General features: G+C 36.9%; 1 protein-coding gene across 1 annotated transcript in view; it reads right to left on the bottom strand.

Moving 5' to 3' along the window:
• The window catches only part of NCAM2 (neural cell adhesion molecule 2), a 237798-nt gene that overhangs the window by 152456 nt on the left and 66880 nt on the right, over positions 1-18462 (bottom strand). Inside the window, exons 7-8 of the mRNA XM_037064838.1 lie at positions 6771-6888; positions 1248-1408 (exon numbers count right to left, since the gene is read on the bottom strand). Of these exons, the coding sequence (XP_036920733.1) occupies positions 1248-1408; positions 6771-6888 (279 nt within the window). The remainder of the gene's footprint in view (positions 1-1247; positions 1409-6770; positions 6889-18462) is intronic.

The raw sequence follows: 18462 nt of genomic DNA, 5'->3' as shown, positions 1-18462 counted from the left end.
AAAGAGAACATTTTTAAGCGGGGAATACTGCTGAAACGAATAATTGACTTTCTATAATGTCTAATAATTTTAAGTGTGTTTGTTCTTCCTTCTTTGTGAACAATTTTCTCCTGCCTCTTAGCTTTGCCAACAGCTCATCATTATATTTTATGTGTGGACCCATCTAACCATTACTATTTTGAGTAACTTTCCAATACCATGCTGTCCAAAATAATAGTTTTTTTTTTTTACCCAGCACTACCACATGTATCATTTGGTACCATTTTCACTTCCTTAGAGTATTTTATTATTCCAATTTTACCGAATCATTTTCACGTATTTTGATACAGTTTTGTCTGTCTCACTTCACCAGAATATGAGCTTTATGAAAACTTCTCTGCTCAGGAAATATTTCTATTATGTGATCACAGGCCCAGCTGACAGAGGATGCGCCTGTGTGTGGGCCATAGTGTGCACTATGGCCACTCAGCACTGGTCTGTGGCCCTAGTGCATCTTCCAGAGACCAACATCGGTCCCTCTTACTGTTACACAGCCCTCCCTTCCCCCTGTTCCATCTCTGCTGTGAAAGCATTTGTCAACGATGTTTTCAAACATGGGGAAAATATACTGAATGCTGGTACCGCATATGATTTTTAGTGTTATGCTTTTTAAAGAGGATATTCGTATTCTAAATATTCCCCAGCCAAAATTGTTTTTCTTCTTGAAAACATAAGGAAAGCTAAATAAATAATTTATTAAAAACATTCTAGTCCTCTCTATAAGATTACCAAAGAAAGCAATATGGCTTTTAGTAATTATAGAAGACTTACATCATGTTTCCCTTTAATGAAATGGGAATATTTAATTATAGCTGCAAGTCAGTGCTTCCTAATGATAGCCTTGTAGGTGTACTCTTTTTAAGGATAATGAAAGTAAAGCTGATCCTAACATATTTCATTTAAAGATTTATGAAGATCAACCCATAACTATATGAGATCCCAGTAGTGTAATTTAAATGAATTTTCTTCAAGCCCCTGTTGTAAGTTAGCCAATATTTTAGAGAAACTTGAACATATAATTTCATGTAATTCTTAAAACAACTATATCTGGTAGCTGCAAGTTTAAAATATATTTTAGAAGTGAGAAAACTGAGATTTAATTATGAACTGTTTAATTTAGTTTAAACTGTGCATAACATTGACAGTGTAAGATTTGACCCTGGCCACCCTTTAGACCTCAGTTTTAACCACTAAGATGTAATACTTACCAAAGACTTGGAGGAAGGCCTGTTTTTCATCTTCTCCTGCCTTATTTGAGGCCCTACAGACATAGTGGCCCCCATCACTGTTGATTATGTTTCTGACAGTGAGTTCTGTGTTGCTTCCTTTCAATATGTACTTTTCATTGTCTTCAATGAGCTTGCCATTCCTAAAACAAACACAAACAAAAAAATAAAACAAGCTAAAAACCCCAGAGGCTGACCTTCATAACTCTGACTTCATGACTCAGGAGAAAATGATAATCAACTTTTTGATCTGTTATTGTCAGTCATTTCATGGAGATTGACAGACCAGGTTGTATTTCTATCAAAAGTATAGTTCTAGTAGCCCAGTAAAACTTAACGCAAAAAATATTAAAGTTATACCTGAAAACTGTTTGACTTTAGAGACAATAACATTTGAATTATGTTGAAATGTTGATACTAACCTCAGGCAAAACAGCACATTGTTTTAATTGGTACCATGATTATTACACCAGAAAAGGATTTTTGGTTATTTTAATTCATATACTTTTTGATGTTGGTAAGTCAACATGTATTTATGAAAGCTTTATTCATTAGGTTCCTGGGACACATTTAATAGAATTTCTACGGAAACACCTTTAGAGGAATTTCAAAGTAAATGCATTTTAAATACAAAACCAATGTGTTTTGAAAATAAGTAATGCTGATAAATGGTAAGGTGGAAGAATTTTGCAAAAATATAGTAAAATATGTTATGATGAACATGATGATTTAATTCACTAATGAGGAGAAATCACTTTTTAAAAAAGTTCCTTGTCAGATTTAAATACTTTTTAATACTTTCCATGTTCCTCCGGGGCCAAAGCCATGTTCATTCTGCCCTTTTTCTGGCCTTTGTTGTACACTAAGACACAGTCTTTCACGCTTTTTTTGTAATGACTGCAGTAGGAAATATTTTAAATATCTTTAAATCTGAAACACTTTCTGGAACTCCCCTTAATATGTGCGAAACTTTCTTATATGGTGTATTCTCTTTCATTCCATTTTATTCTCCACATCTCCTTTTCTTCTTTCTGCTTTTCTTTCTTCTACATATCATTCCTTCTACTTTTTTTCTTACAGCAGTGTTTTTGAAGATTGGGTTGACTTTAAAGTCCACTAATGTACACAGCTTAGGATCTATTTTTAGGGCTGGTGAGACCTACTTTCCATACATGTATAAGTTTAAAAAGAAAAATATTTTAAAATATTGAAAAATAGAAAGACTTCCGCCAAGATGGAGGCATAGGTGGAAACACTGTGCCTTCTCCCACAACCAAGTTTCAATACAACAAAAGTTTTGGAGAACTAAGACACACCCAGAGACCAGAAAATGGAATTATATGGAAGTCCGACAGTTACAAACTGTTCAACGGGGACGGTAAGAGAGGCGGAGCCAGCAGCGGAGCTGGGTCGGGCAGGACAGACCTAGGCGCGCAGGCAGCCCGGACCTAGTCGGGTGCGGGGCAGACTGACCAAGGTCGCACATTCGCCCGCAGTGAGACGGACCACACAGGCCCCAGGGGGCGAACCCAGTGGTGGAGGGCTGACAGCAGTGGCACACTCAGGTGCAGTGGAGCGAGGCTCATGGGCCTGGTGACGGTGGTGGCTGTGGTGCCGGTGGGGGTCACGGCAGCAGGCGGCGGAGGGAAGCCATTGTCCCTCTTTGACCCCCGCCCCCACATACAACTTCACAACCCAGCAACTGAGTTGCCCTGCTCTGGTGAAAACCTAGGGCTCCGATCCTGCTACTTAACAGGCACGAACAGCCCAAAAGATGGTGCAAGAACTCAAAGTCCCAGAGCCAATAACTCTAAGCGACCAACAGATTGCCAGCCTCTCAGAAGCCCAATTTAAAACACTATTTATCAGGATGCTCACAGAATTGGTAGAGTACAGTCACAAATTAGAGGAACATATGAAGGCTAAACTAATTGAAATGAAGGGAGATGTCCAGGAAACCAATAGCGATGGAAAGGAAACTGGGACTCAGATCAATGGAATGGACCAGAAGGAAGAACGAAACATCCCACCAGAAAGGAATGAAGAAATGAGAATTCAAAAAAATAAGGAGAGGCTTAGGAACCTCCAGGACATCTTTAAACGTTCCAACATCCGGATTATAGGGGTACCAGAAGGGGGAAAGAAACAACCACGAGTGGAAAACTTATTTGAACAAATAATAAAGGAGAACTTCCCCAGTCTGGCAAAGGAAATAGACTTCCAGGAAATCCAGGAAGCTCAGAGAGTGCCAAAGAAGTTGGACCCAAGAAGGAACACACCAAGGCACATCATAATTACATTAGCCAAGACCAAAATGAAGGAGAGAATCCTAGAAGCAGCAAGGGATAAGGGGACAGTCACCTACAAAGGAGTACCCATCAGACTGTCAGCGGATTTCTCAAAAGAGACCTTACAGGCAAGAAGGGGCTGGAAAGAAGTATTCCAAGTCATGAAATCCAAAGACCTACAGCCAAGATTGCTTTATCCAGCAAAACTTTCATTTAGAATGGAAGGACAGATAAAGTGCTTCTCAGATAAGGTCAAGTTCAAGGAGTTCATCATCACCAAGCCCTTATTATATGAAATGCTAAAGGGACTTATATAAGAAAAAGAAGATGAAAAATGTTAACAGTGAAAGGACAGCAAGCACACAGTTATTAACAACTGAACCTAAAACAAAAGCAAACCAAGAGGACAGCTAGATCAGGAGTGGAACCATAGAAATGAAGAACACATGTCGGGTTAGAAACAGGGGGGTGGGAGGAGGAGAAGGGGGGAGAAGGCACAGAAAATAGCATAGATGGTAGGCAGAAAATGGATAGGGGGGAGGGCGAGAATAGTGGGGGAAACAGAGAATCTACAGAACCTGAGACACGTGGTTATAAACTAAGGGGGGGAGAATAGTGGGGGAGGGAGTGTGCGGGTGGAGGGGAATGAAGGGGGGAATAGAACAACTGTAATGGTATAATCAATAAAATATATTTAAAAAATATTGAAAAATATGTCCTCTGTTGAAATAGGACATTTCTTTGACATACCAAATGATCCTTCCAATGAATTTTGGTTTTGCTTTTCAGGAGGCCCTGGCATATATCTTAATATAATCCCTATCCTTCTATAATTCAATAACATCTGGTTTTTTCCATTTCAACTGACATCTCTACATAGATCTTGAAATGTGAAAAATATCATAAGAGCAGAGTGAAAATTAGGTTTTATAAACCAAGAGGAAATTATATGAGTACTCTACTTTTATCTTTCTCACATTTTTCCTGATCTAATATTTACAGCAATAAAAATGGCATTTCAGCACTTTTGGATAGAATTTCAGGTATTCATAGAGCTTTCAGTGAAGTTGGTAATGCAATATATTTCTCAATCTAGTCAATGAAAAATATGCACTTAATACTATTACTGATATAATAATAATAATAATACAAAATAAGTTTCAATAACTTACAATTTATAAAACACTTTCCTTATATAATTCACCTGGCTGAATTCTCACACACATCTCATATGTGCATTTCCCTCCCCTACTCTCGTTCACAGATTATAACTAAAACATTTAATATGAGCTCAACATCCCTCAATCCACACAGTAATAAAAGCAGCAGATTAACTAAGTTCCGGTGTTTTCTTTTGTTCTCTTCTGATGAGGGTCATTTCCTTGGCTCGTGTGACATATTGCACTAAGTGTTTGAAGTACGGCAAACGGGTGAGACAGGGGTACTTATCATGAAGAATTCCTTATATGACTCGCTGTAATGGAGGGTAATATAAATCCTATTAATGAGTTTATGCCTTTTGGGGGCAGGGATGAGAAGAGATCTACTATGGTGGGAGAGAAGAGAAAGATGGCTGGCATACTCTGGGCATTTTCAAGGGAAAACAAAATCCATGATTCGAGCTCTCAGGAGCTCACTTTGGACCCTGGCTGACTTAAACAGAACATTGCAATCTCTTCCTTCTTGTCTCCATGACCTGTTCAGGTGTAGTGGTATTATGGTAATATGGGTCTGAGTCAATTACTGCAAAGGCATCCCCTGGCCACACCCATTGTGGAGATCCCTCCTGTGCTGGATGATGACAGTTCGTTGCCAACATCAGGACACAAACCGCTGCATTTCTGTGACCATGAGGGCAGCTGGCACGAGGACAAAGGCAAAACACCCAAGAGGGCAAAGTTGAAAGAAGTGCAGCGTCACACACATGTAGTCCCAGTCCGACTGCATGTGAGCCCTGAGCAACCCGTGGACTTTCAGCTACTTGAGCCAATAAATCCACTCCATAGATGAACCCTCCCCCCGCCAAAGGAAAAAAGGAAAAAGCTCAATTTAAAAATACCATTAAAGGCAAAAGTTCTCGATCCTTCTCTGCCAACAAACCTGTTAGACAGAATCACACACTGTTTCACAAATGGGATTCACAATCCATTTCTGTGGAATGCCATTGTCTGAGAAACTCCCAAAGGATCTGAATGGCATTCCATGAGCCCATCCTTTGCAACTCAAACCATTTCTCTAAGTGTCTCTTCTCCAGGCACATGTAAATAGGGGTTAAGGTTAATGAATTAATGGGAATGATAAAGAAGGGGAAACAATTCCACTTTTTACTGTAATGTAGTAACAGGGATGTATGTACCTGCACATTTCAAAAAGTAAAACCCTGTACACACATATTAAGTAACAGTTACAAACATCAGTAAATAAGTAGTACAAGACAGCGAACTCTGAGTTCTCTCACAGCTTCTACCTGATGACAATCAGCAGGCTACAGCTGATAGAAGGAGAACCTAGACAGAGCCAGGCAGTGTATCTGAGTTGGAAGACAGAGTTCTTGGTTGGGTGAGACAAACAAATCAATAAAAAAAAAAACACAAAAAAACACAAATAAAAATAAACAGAAACAGACAGACACATGCAAAAAACAAACTGATGCTTGCCAGAGAAGAGGGAGTTTGGGGAAACAGGTGAAAAGGGTGAGCCATCGAGAAATACAAATTGTTCATTACAGAAGAGCTGTGGGGATGTTAGGTTCAACACAGGGAAGATCAATGTATTGTAATAAGTTACGTGGTGCCAAGTGAGTACTTGAATTATTGGGGGATTACTTTGTAAATTGCATAATCATTTTACCATTGTATTGTATATACCTGACACTAATATAAAATAATATAATTTCAACCACAATTAAAATATAATTAAAAATAAAGTTTAAAAAATGAAAAGTAAAAAATATAAAGTATACCCTTAAAATAAATGAATAATAAACAAACCTGCCTTCTAGACAGAATGATCAGGGCTCTGGGTGCACGTTTGACTTGGGTTGGATCACTATGTTAAGCTCTTTAACAGTTTAATCTAACCAAGGTGACTGAAAACAAATGCATGATACTTTTTAAAATAAAATTATGAAAAAATGCTTTCCTTCCTGACAGAATGATAAGATTGCAAGTCTTGTGACAAAGGCTGGAGGCTGGAGGGGTGTGGGTGCATAACTCACCTATACCAAGAGATGGTGGGCTCTGGGGAGCCAGAGGCCCTGCAGGATAGCGTCATGTCTTCCCCTCTCTCCGCTGTGGCGTTGAAGGACTTCTGAGGCATTGCGATGGCTGGTGGCACTGAAACAGATGGACACAGATAAACAGAGATGAAAAACTTTCTCTAGTGCCATGGGGACATTTTTATCAATGCTTTCTGTTGTTAATGCTGAGCTTTAAAACTTGACAGTCAACATCTGTACTTATCACTAGGACTGACTTGTCTGTGTATTCAAATGACTTCAGATCACTAATTTACCTTCAGATGTTGAATAAAATAATTAGATAATTCACTCTAGCACTATTTTACTATTTCAATCCATCAAAGTAGACTAAACAACAAAACACCAAATAAACATTTTAGTGTGTGTGTGTATATAAATGCGTATATATGTGTTTGTGTGATATATAGGTATGTATATATGGGTGTCTATATATGTATGTATATATATTCTTTTTATAAAATACTGCACACAAGAAGACAGAGTACTGCACCCTGATAACTTACAGCAATACCGAGATCTACTAGGAGCATAAATGGATTTCCTATTTGGATTTTCATCAGTATATGTAATTCTATAAGTAATCATTCACTACTTCAAAGACAGGGCTTTCAAATTAGGTGTCAAACTATAATGTTTTTTCTGATTAACTGCATTTAATTTCTTTAAACAATTATAGAGCATTTGATAAAGAGAAACTGCTCAAGCCACAGTGAGTATGAAATAGATTTTCATGAAAAATTCAATTTTAAAATTAAGCCTCTCCAATTTCTAACTAATTACATCACAAAACTGTAAATGCTGCACATTCTGGACATGCTGAAACTGTTACTGAAATGCACTGTTTGCAATAAACAAATCAATAACATCCATAATAGAAGCTAAATTTCAGAGTACAGCATAAATTTAGATTTAATGAACACATTTATGATTTTCAATTGAATATGATGAAATGACATTCTCCAAGTTAATTATATTAATGCATTTAGTGTTTTTTACATATACTAAACAACTTGGCAAGACAGGCATTTACCAGTGTGATTATAATTAAACATCTCTACAATAGCATTCAGGGCAGCATTATTGCCATTGATAGTCGGGAGAGAAACTGATATGTATCTTAGTAATTAATCACAATAAATCAAGTTCTGCCTTCACAAAAACAGATGCAGTGGGCATGATCTAACACGATGTTTTAAAGTAACACAATGATTACTGTTATAATAGGAGGGACTAATTTTCAGATATTTTAAGTATGTCGAAATTTAACTTTCTGCATCCTGTTTACCTTGTCTTGTAATTACGAGAAAAGAACATCACAATGGAAATGTATTGTTTTTCGTTTGGTTATTATAATGTAGTTGCAAGTCTACTATGACTATTTTTATTACAACAGTGAAGATTTGAACCCATTAGGTAATTATAATGAAAATAAACTCTTTAATGAAAATTCTCTCTACAGTAAAGCATTTGTGTAGATGGAAACACTTCCAAATGGAGAATGACATGCTCCGGTGGCTGTCCCATCACTATTACTAAGCTCAACAAGTTACTTATACTTTATTTAAAGGTCTTCCTTTGTAGAAATTGCACTTGTGTACACTGGATAATCTGTAAGAACTGACAAATCGTAATGTTTCCATTTTATGATACATTGACTCTGCTAATGAAATACATGTTCTTCCAGTATAGATTAGCAGAACAATATTAATAGTGTACATTTATGAAGTATTGTGAAGAACAATTCTACAATTATTCTGAAGAATAAGAGCATCTAAATTTGTGGAGATACTCAAAAGTTCAGTGGCCAAGATATTCAGGGAGATTTTCAGCCACTGTTCTGGACTATGGAGTATTTGTACATGTATATTTACACCATTGGTTATAAATTTGCTATGGAGTTGGATTAAGTCATTTTAAAAGGGGTTACAATTATATTTCATTCAAATGTATTTTCTCTCATAAGTCCCACATCCAGTAGTACTTTAACTTTTTAAAAAGACTTTTTTGTGTGTTTGACTTTACCTGAAACATTCCGTTTTAATAACTTTACAAAGACTTTCATTCTGTGTAGTCAAAGCTTTCTGGTAACTTTATGTTTTCCTATTTTTAGCTTCAAGAAACATGAGGACGTGTAGGGAAGGGAAGAAGCTCCAGGACCCTCACTTACACGGGGGCCGTGGTGCACTTTCACATTACCATTCACCTCATTGGTTGCACAGGCACCAAGGACACCACTAATTGGACAGCTTAATCCCCTTTCATCAACATGGCCTCAGCACTCCCCTATGTCTTCATTGTCATGAAGTGCAGTCTGCCTCTACTCACTGCTCTTCAGATATGTTTTTTTTTTTCAAAAGAAGATAATACTAACTATGGAATACCTATGTTGTTCAGATTAATGAGCTCCAAAAATTCTTCCAGATTCATATAGAATGAGAATAGAATCCCATCTCTATTACTCTCTAGAAAGTCACTCTTTGGCAATTAATTGATTATTCAGAGCTGGTCTAAATAAATATTAACAAATAAATTTACATGTAGATTTTCTCTCTGGCAGAGAACTTCTAAACACCATCTTAAAAGAACTTAAGACATCATCATTTCTTGCTTACCTTTTTGTGTTTTGTCTTTTCAGTGTGCGTGACACTTAGAAATTAACGTAAGGGGAATTTTAGAAAGTGGCAGAGCAGGAAGTACTAGGTAGGCATACATTTCCCACCTAAACAACAATTGCACTGGCAGAATCTGTTTCATGTAACTACTGTGAAGCCTATTCAAGGCTTGTAGCTCCCAGGAAAAGAAATGCAAAGTAAATTACAAGCAAGGTCTCAAAGAGATGTATTTGTACATCCTTGTTCAAAAAAAGCATTATTCACATATAAATAGTGGGAACAGCTCACATTTCCATCAATGATAAGCAAATGTGTTACACGCATGGAATGGGATATTATTCACCTGTAAAAAGAAAGGGAATTCTGACATATACCACAACATAGATGAACCTTGAGGACACTGATAAAGAAACAAAACCCAGCTTGGCTGGGTAGCTCAGTGGATTAAGTGCGGGCTTGCGAACCAAAGGATGGCGGTTCAATTCCCAGTCAGGGCACATGCCTGGGTTGCAGGCCAGTTCCCAGGAGGGGACTCACAAGAGGCAACCATGCATTGATATTTCTCTCCTTCTCTCCTTCCCTTCCCCTCTAAAGATAAATAAACAAAACCTAAAAAAGAAACCAGAGTCTCAAAACATGATATTCAAAATCTATGATATAATCTAACATTTTTGTCTATGAAGAACTAGAAATATGTTATGTTAATTGGAAATGCCAGTGGCATTTTGACACATGTTGGGTTATCTAAAAACTATTTTAAGAGACTATTTTAAAACTTTTTTAAAAGAGTTGAGTAAATAATCTAGAAATTAGTGAAAAGATAGACAGTCTCTGCAAAAACATGCAATGTATTCAAAAATAAATAAATATTATAACTAAAGTTTTACTTACAAAAATATTTAAACTGAAAAAAGAATGAAATTTGCAGGTTTAAATTAAGTACAAAAGGGTCTAATTTCATTAACAAGAAAATGTATACTGTCAAAATGTATAAAAGTAAGTAGCCAAATTCTATGTTTGCCTATTGAGAGGTCATTTAAAATTTAATAATATAGATAAATAAAGGTAAAAATCAAAATATATATACCATCCCATTACTAATTATAAGAAATGCAGCAAAATGGAGACAACTGTACTTAAACAATAGAAAATTATATTTAAAAGTAATGTCAATGACAGCAGATTTCAGGGGGAATGACAATACATAATACCAAGTGACGGACTACAAAATAATAAAAAAGCCACTTTTCCAGAAATAAATAACAATCCTACATATGCATTTACCTCACAAATGAGGTTCAAAATATGTGAAGCCAAATTGAGAGACAAGAAAAGAGACCTGCGCAGATTCAAAAATTACTCTTTGTGATTTTGAAGCTTAAGAAATGAGAAAAAAGACAAAATAAATCCATATTAACCATGAGGGAAAATAATAAATTAAGAATAGTACAATTAAAGAAAATACAGGAAAAAATGAATAGAGTATATAAAGAAACCTACAGAGATTCTTTGAAACAATAATACCATTAATAAACCTTTAGTAAGATACATTAGGAAAAAAGAAAAGTAACCCAGATTACCAATGTCAGGAATCAAAGAAGGAATTTAACTATAGATTTCACACACATTAAAAGGATAATAAAAGAAATGATGCAGCCAGGTTTTTTGCATACGAACTCACCAAGACTGAAGACTTAGACCACTTCCCTGAAAACAAGGAACTTAAGGCAGCTCTCTCTAGATAAAATAGTTAACTCTAATATCCTGTTAACTGTTCATGATGTTAAAAGCCTGAAAGAAAACCTCTAGAATCAGATGGTTTATCTAGTGAACTCTATCAAACATTGAAAGAAATAGCATCTTTTCTACACAATCTCTTTAAAAATTAAATTAAATAGAATATTTCTCAACCCTTGTATAAAGCCAGCATTCAAATGATAATTTAACCAAAACATTTTTGTTGAAGAAAAACAGTCATAGGAAGTGAATTACTTGATGTTAAGGTGAGTGCCAAGCCACGGGGCCTGAGGCAATGTGACAGGGAGGCAGAGACACACACAGACAGTGGGACGGATGGAAAGGAGTTCAGAGAAAGACTCACAAATGCCACCAGTTTTCACTTCACAAAGTCCAATGCAGAAACCATAGTCTTTTAGTAACAGTTTTTAAACACCTGAATACCCATCTGAAAATACATGAACCTGACCACAAAACTCACTCCTTATACAGAAAGGAATGTCAAATAGGTCAACAACATAAAATTTATAAAACTTACAGAAGAAAACATGAGAGAAAATCTTTGTGTCCTGAGGTTAGATGAAGAATTCTCGGGCATGACCCCAAAATAACAAACCATCAAAGAAAAAGATGAATAGTTCTACTTCTTCAAAATAAAAATGCTTTGCTTTCTGAATAACACTTTAAGTTAAGAGAATGAAATACCTACTATAAGTGAGGATGCAGAAAAATAACCACTGTTAGTGAATAAATCGGTAAACTTTTTGGAAAGGAATTTGGCAGTACTCAATGAAATTGCAAATGAATATTAAAAAAAGAATGAGACAGATCTATAAAACAAAAGAGAAAAGAAAAGAAAACAAAGGCAAGGGCATGGGAACAAAAGTACTTATAAAGAAGTACTTGAACAGGGAATTTTACCCAAAATATATATTTTAAAAATCTAAATTCAACAATAAGAAAATGTGTAAACACTTGAATAAACACGTCAGTAAATAAGATGTCTGGAGGCAATAGCATTTATACAATTTTTATAAGCAACTGTCAAACTCCAAGGTTGGAAGAAAGAAAATCATCCGCTCAGAACAGGGTCAAAGGCATGCAGAGGCATTTCACTGAAAAGGATGCACAGATGAGATACAAGGACATGACAAGACGCTCACTATCACTCATCTTTGCATAATGACTCTGCATTGTAAGTGAAGAACAGTGAAGGAAAACCATCCAGGTCTACTGCCTGCTTGTTGTCACATGTAAAATCAAAAACAAAAAATCAAAAACTTACATCAAGTGCTGGTGAGAATGAGGTACAGGTTGAATTCATAACTTACTGAGGAAAATTCAAAACTCTACAGCCATCGCGGAAAATGGTTCAGCAGTTTCTTATAAAGTTTAGCCTACACTCACCTGGTGGCCCTGCGATCCGAATCCTAAGTATTTACCCTGGATCAGCAAGGTTCAACCACTCTCATTCCATGGCACACACACTTACTAAATAATTACTAATGTTCCCTGGCACGCCACAAACATATGTTATATTTTTGCAGATCTGAATGAAAATACGTGTAATTTTGATTTACACATCACAACAGATGACTATTGTCCTGCTGACTGGCGTTGCTTTTTTATTTGATAATCTAAGGGAGGAGAGGTCAGTGCCCCTGACTAAGTATGTGTAGGCAGGTACTATATGATTTTTTTTAAGACTTTATTTATTTATTTTTAGAAAGAGCAGAAAGGAAAGAGAGGGAGAGAAAGAGCAATCAGTTGCCTCTTTCACACCTCCAGCTGGGGACCTGGCCTGCAACCCAGGCATGTGCCCTGACTAGGAATTGAACCAGTGACTTTTCGGTCTGCAGTCCGGCACTCATTCCACTGAACCACACCAGCCAGGGCAGGCATTGCATGTTTTAAAGATTCTTGTGGCACACCAGTTGCTGGTGAGATCAATGAATTTAAGGTCACACAGAAAACTGGACACACACAGATTTATAGCAATTCTATTTTTAATGGCAAAAAGTGGGCACATGTAACAACTTCACTGACTCTCAAGGCATTATGATGATAAAATGAGACATTTTTAAAAAATACATTTTGGATTATTCTACTTATATGAAATTTGAAAAAAACAAAATTATAGTGGCAAGAAACCAGTGGTGGTTTCAGAAGACATAGGAAGGTCTAACTGCAGTGGGAAAACATAGAAGAGTGGAGGTGATGAGCACTCTGTATACTGACTATTAGTGGTTACAGGAATCCATCCATACATTAAAACTCATAGAACTGTACAGTGGGTTTTACTGTATGTAATTTGAAAACAAATAGGTAAACTTTTAAAAATCACATCCTGTAAGGCTTTTTTTAAGCCCTAGTTGTGTTATAACAATTATTAACGGATTTAATGAGCAGATTCACTGTAACGATCCACACCTCCGGGGGTGAAGTCAGTTGCTGATTGTTCTAAAGCAGGAAAACCTCAAAAATTCCCCTGAGACAGTGCCTGTTCCTACCCCGGTTCCTCCGAGTCCTTCCCTTTCTTTAATTCACTGCTCCGATCTGCCCAATGTACCCTGAAAGCCCTTTTACTCCTTTTTATCTATCACGACCAGTAGATCCCACTACTTCTGTATTCCTCATGTTTCTGAGATACCAGGAAGGTTGGCTATGTTTCAGTTAATTGCCTCAGTTCTTTCCGAATAGGTTTGTAATTCCTGCTGTCGACCCAGTGTCAACATTAGAGTACAATTAAGTTCATTCACAAAAATAAATAAATAAACTGCAAAACAAAATGTGTGAACAGAATAAGTACAATGTTCCAAAGTGTTTGCCAGATGCGAAAGGCGAGGTGGGAGGAGAAGGTTCTCCTGTGTATGGATATTCTAATCTCTAAGATTAGGCCACTCAGAGAGTGGCCTCTGGAACACCCCCGACTGGGCCCTGTGTTATGACCTATCACTGCATCTTTGGGGCAATCTGAGGACACAAGTGATAGCATTTACAAGCGATAGCCTGTTAATCTCTGCTCCTTCCCACCATGAGCCCTGAGCTGTCTTCTGTGCACTCTGCCATGTCTACTGTGTGTTCCCTTTAAGTTTTGTTACTTGGGTGCAATAGCAACTTCCCTGTGAATTCCATCTTTTGAGTAGTGTAACGTTCCTCATCATTTCCCAAGGGTTGTGAGGGGGGTGAGGAGGAGTCAGCGTGATCTTATTTTAATGTAGAAAATGTGACATGTGGCTATAAAATAAAAATAAATATTAAAGAAAATGACCTAAAGATAAGTAGAAAGTAAAATTTAGACATAGATACACATGTGTATCTAAAATTATTTTGAATTCAGTACAGTATGGGAGACTAAAATATTATGAGGTCAGAATTTAAGTATAAGTAAGCCATATGACAGTGAACAAAATACATTGCTATAGTAGATTATTCAAATCCTTAAAACACTGTCTATAATTGTGGTCACCACACTGAAACACAAGAATATCAGCTTCCAAAGAAGATATAAAACAAATAACCAATTTATCCTACTGCCTGAAACAGCTAAAAATTTAGACACATTGAATAAAAGATATTTTCAGATATTTCTAATCAGTCCACAGAATGATTAATAGTGATCTCTAAAATACAAGAGGAAATGTCGTGATGCCTATCACTGCACAGCCTCCTCTACAGAGAGGGTTCTGAAGCCTCACTCCATAGAGGAGGAGCCCAGGTGGAGCCCAGAAGTCAGCAGAGTCCAGAAGTCTGGGGAAGCCAAGGTGTCTGGCTACATCCCAGGGCAGAGTTCTAGACAGGAGAAGTGCATCATGATGACTCCCTGAGACCTACAGCGACTTCCCCTGAGTTCTTCAGATGAGTACCCCTGAGTGTGCACCCGTGAGAGGAAACCACTGAGGCAGGGGGAAAAACTTCCCCAATTAGGAGGAATAATTTCCAAAGCTCAAGTACAGCAGAGAACAGTTTCTACTCCCAAAGCTAAAATGATGACTTTAAAATACACAATGCATGTCAAATAGAGTATTCAAATAGAGAATTGATCTCAGAAGTGGGGCAAAATAAGCTCTGGAGTATTCCGATCCTATCTAACAAAGCCCAAATGAAGAAACTGGAAGGACTAAACTGTTTCCCAGTAACTTATCTGCATTCCTAGACAAAGACCAAAAATATTTAAAGAACAAAACTATTCAGCACACTACAGAGGTAAAAGCCGCTACATCTGGCATTCAAATTAAAATTATTAAATATGGCCCTGGCTGGTGTAGCTCAGTGGATTGAGCACGGGACTGAACACCACACGATTGCGGTTTGATTCCCATTCAGGGCACATGCCTGGGTTGCAGGCCAGTTCCCAGCAGGGGACTCACAAGAGGCAACCATACACTGATATTTCTCTCCTTCTCTCCTTCCCTTCCCCTCTAAAGATAAATAAATAAAATATTTAAAAAATTAAAAAATAAAATTATTAAATATGCAAAGAAGAAATATGAGACATGATGACTAAAAATACAATCAACCAAAACTGACCCAGAAGAGACACAGCTAATATAATTAGTAGACAAGAATACTAAAAGTTGTTATAACTGCATTCCATATGTTCAAGAATCTGATGGAAAACCTGATCATGTTAGAGTCATGTTAGTGACTTAGAAGACATTTAAAAATATATATATGTACCCCCCTCTGCCTTCATGGAGAGGAAGGTGGGGAATGGGGGGAGGGCATCTGTAATAGTGTTGACAATTTCGCACACATACATACACACATATATCCTGAAATAAAAAGTACATGAGATAGGATTATTTGTGGATTAAACAATGAGAAAGAAAAGATTATCTACTTGAACTTTCAGCAAGAGAGACTATCCAAAAATTAATACAGGAAGGAAACATAGCTAAAAGTAAATGAACAGAATACCTCAGAGAGTAGAATAAGTTCAAGTTCTTTCACATGTGAAATTGGCATCCCAAAGGCTTATGAGAAAAAAATATTTGAAGAGCTAATGGCTAAGACATTTCCAAATTTTAATTGGAAATTAGTCAACAAAACACAAGTACAAGAGCAATGAAGAGAATTATAACAAGGCATATGGCATTCAAATTTTTATAAACAACTGGTAAAGAGAAAACCTTCAAAAATCTGGGAGGACTGGGTGGGTGGCACACCTCGCCCACAGAGGCACATGGTCAGGATGAGAACAGACTTTTGATGTGAAATAACTATGCCAAAGACAATGGCTTAGAAATTGTTAAGGTACCGAAAGGGGGAAAAAAGAAACTGTCAACTTAAAATTCTATACCAAGCAAAACTTTATTTCAAATATGAAAGTGAAACAAAGACTTTCTCAGACCTGCAATAGGTAAAATTAGTCATCCGAAGCAGACTTGAATTGTAAGAAATGCTAAAGGAAGTCATTCAGGCATTTGGAAAGTGATACCCCCGATGCAAATCTGGATACACAAAGTGATGAAGAGCCCTGGCAATGATAAGTTTGCAGATATATGGAAAACCCTTATATTCTTTATTTTTTAAAGATTTTCTTTATATTTCTTTAGAGGGGAAGGGAAGGAGAGAAGTATCAATGTATGGTTGCCTCTCGTGAGTCCCCTGCTGGGAACTGGCCTGCAACCCAGGCATGTGCCCTGACTGGGAATCGAACCTCGATCGTGTGGTTCTCAGGCCCACGCTCAATCCACTGAGCTATGCCAGCCAGGGCCAATATTCTTTATTAATTACGTCATGTTAAGAGCTAACTGACAATTTAAAAAAAGAAAACAAAAATAAAACTGTATATTGTGAGGTTGTGGTAAATACTGTCACCCCCTCCCCCCACACAAAGGCGCTGACACCCTAGACACAGTGATCTATGAATACATTAAGTTACGTAGCAAAAAGGGACTTTGCAGGTATAATTGCCATCATAGACATTAAAGTGGAAGGGTATCTCACATTTCCCAGGTAAGAAATATCACACGAGCCCTTAAAAACAGAGTTCCAGCTGGAAGCAGCAGCAGCAGAAAATGCAGCAAAGGGGAAAGTCAGAAATAGTTCAACTATGAGAAACACTTACAGCACTGGTGGTGACACTGGGGGGGAGTGGCCCAGAGGAGGACGTCTCAGAGCTAAGGGCAGCCCCCTCCAGGTGACAATCAGGGAGGAAATGAGACCTCAGCCCTACAGCAGAAACACGATCCACTCTGCCAACAACCTGAATCTATCAGAAGAGCTTCTTCCCCAGGGCCTGCAGCAAGGACCCCTTGGTTTTCTATTATAAAATTAATTATAGTACTAATGTATACTTCTACAATACCCTGAGCATATTCCTGACGAACCTACTTGGATTTTGCAATTACAGAAACTGCAAAATATTAATTTTGAGATTACAGAAACTGCAAAATATTTGTGTTCTTTTAAGTCACCAAATTTGTGGTGATTTGTTACCATGGAAACAGAATACTAATGCAGGGTTTACTATTTATGTGGATATAAAATGCACGACAACAGCACAAAGGCTGGAAGAGAGTGTTGTTCAACATGTGAAAAGATGTCACATCCTTTGAAGGAAGATTGTAACAAGTAACTGCTAAAATAACATAATAATGAGTTATAGCTGGTGAGCCAGAAAAATAATTCATTGATATAAATTTATGCCAAAAATCTAAAGGAAAGAAGCAATAGAAGAAAAGAGAGCAAAGAATATGTAAGAAGAAGAAAAAACAAATAGCAAGATTTAAATTCACTAAATCAATAGAACATCCAGTGTAAATTGTGCAAATATTTTAATACAAAGACTGTCAGAATTTGCTGAAAAAGTAATCTTACTATACACTGCCTTCAAGACACTGTTAGGTTAAATTTTTTTAAAAGGAAAAAATCCTTCAAATAATAATTGAGAGAGAACTAGGTTTCAGAGCAGAGAATTATCAAGGATACATAAAACCATACCTTAATGATAAAGAAATCAATTGGAGAGGACACAGCAATTATAAACTTCTATTCATATGATAACAAAGCTTCTAAACTCATGAAGCAGAAATTAATCGAACTGCATGGAGAAATACATACACTACCATACCATCAACTGAAATTTAATACAAAATAATCTATAATCTATAATTGTATTTGGAATTAAGGAGTCCTCTCTCAATAACTGACAGAGTAAGTATACAAGTTACCAAGGGCAGAGAAGAAGTGATCAATATTATCCATTACTGATTTACCAGAAGTCCACTCAAACAAGTAGAATACACATTCTGTTCTGGTGTACAGGAAATAAATTTGAAAAGGTGTATGAGGGG

Source organism: Sturnira hondurensis, unplaced genomic scaffold (genome assembly GCF_014824575.4).
Source record: "Sturnira hondurensis isolate 20B ecotype Veracruz unplaced genomic scaffold, ASM1482457v3 Scaffold0015596, whole genome shotgun sequence".
Taxonomy (NCBI): Eukaryota; Metazoa; Chordata; class Mammalia; order Chiroptera; family Phyllostomidae; genus Sturnira; species Sturnira hondurensis.
The sequence above is the reverse complement of the archived record's forward strand: the minus strand, read 5'-3'. Positions and strand labels throughout refer to the sequence as shown.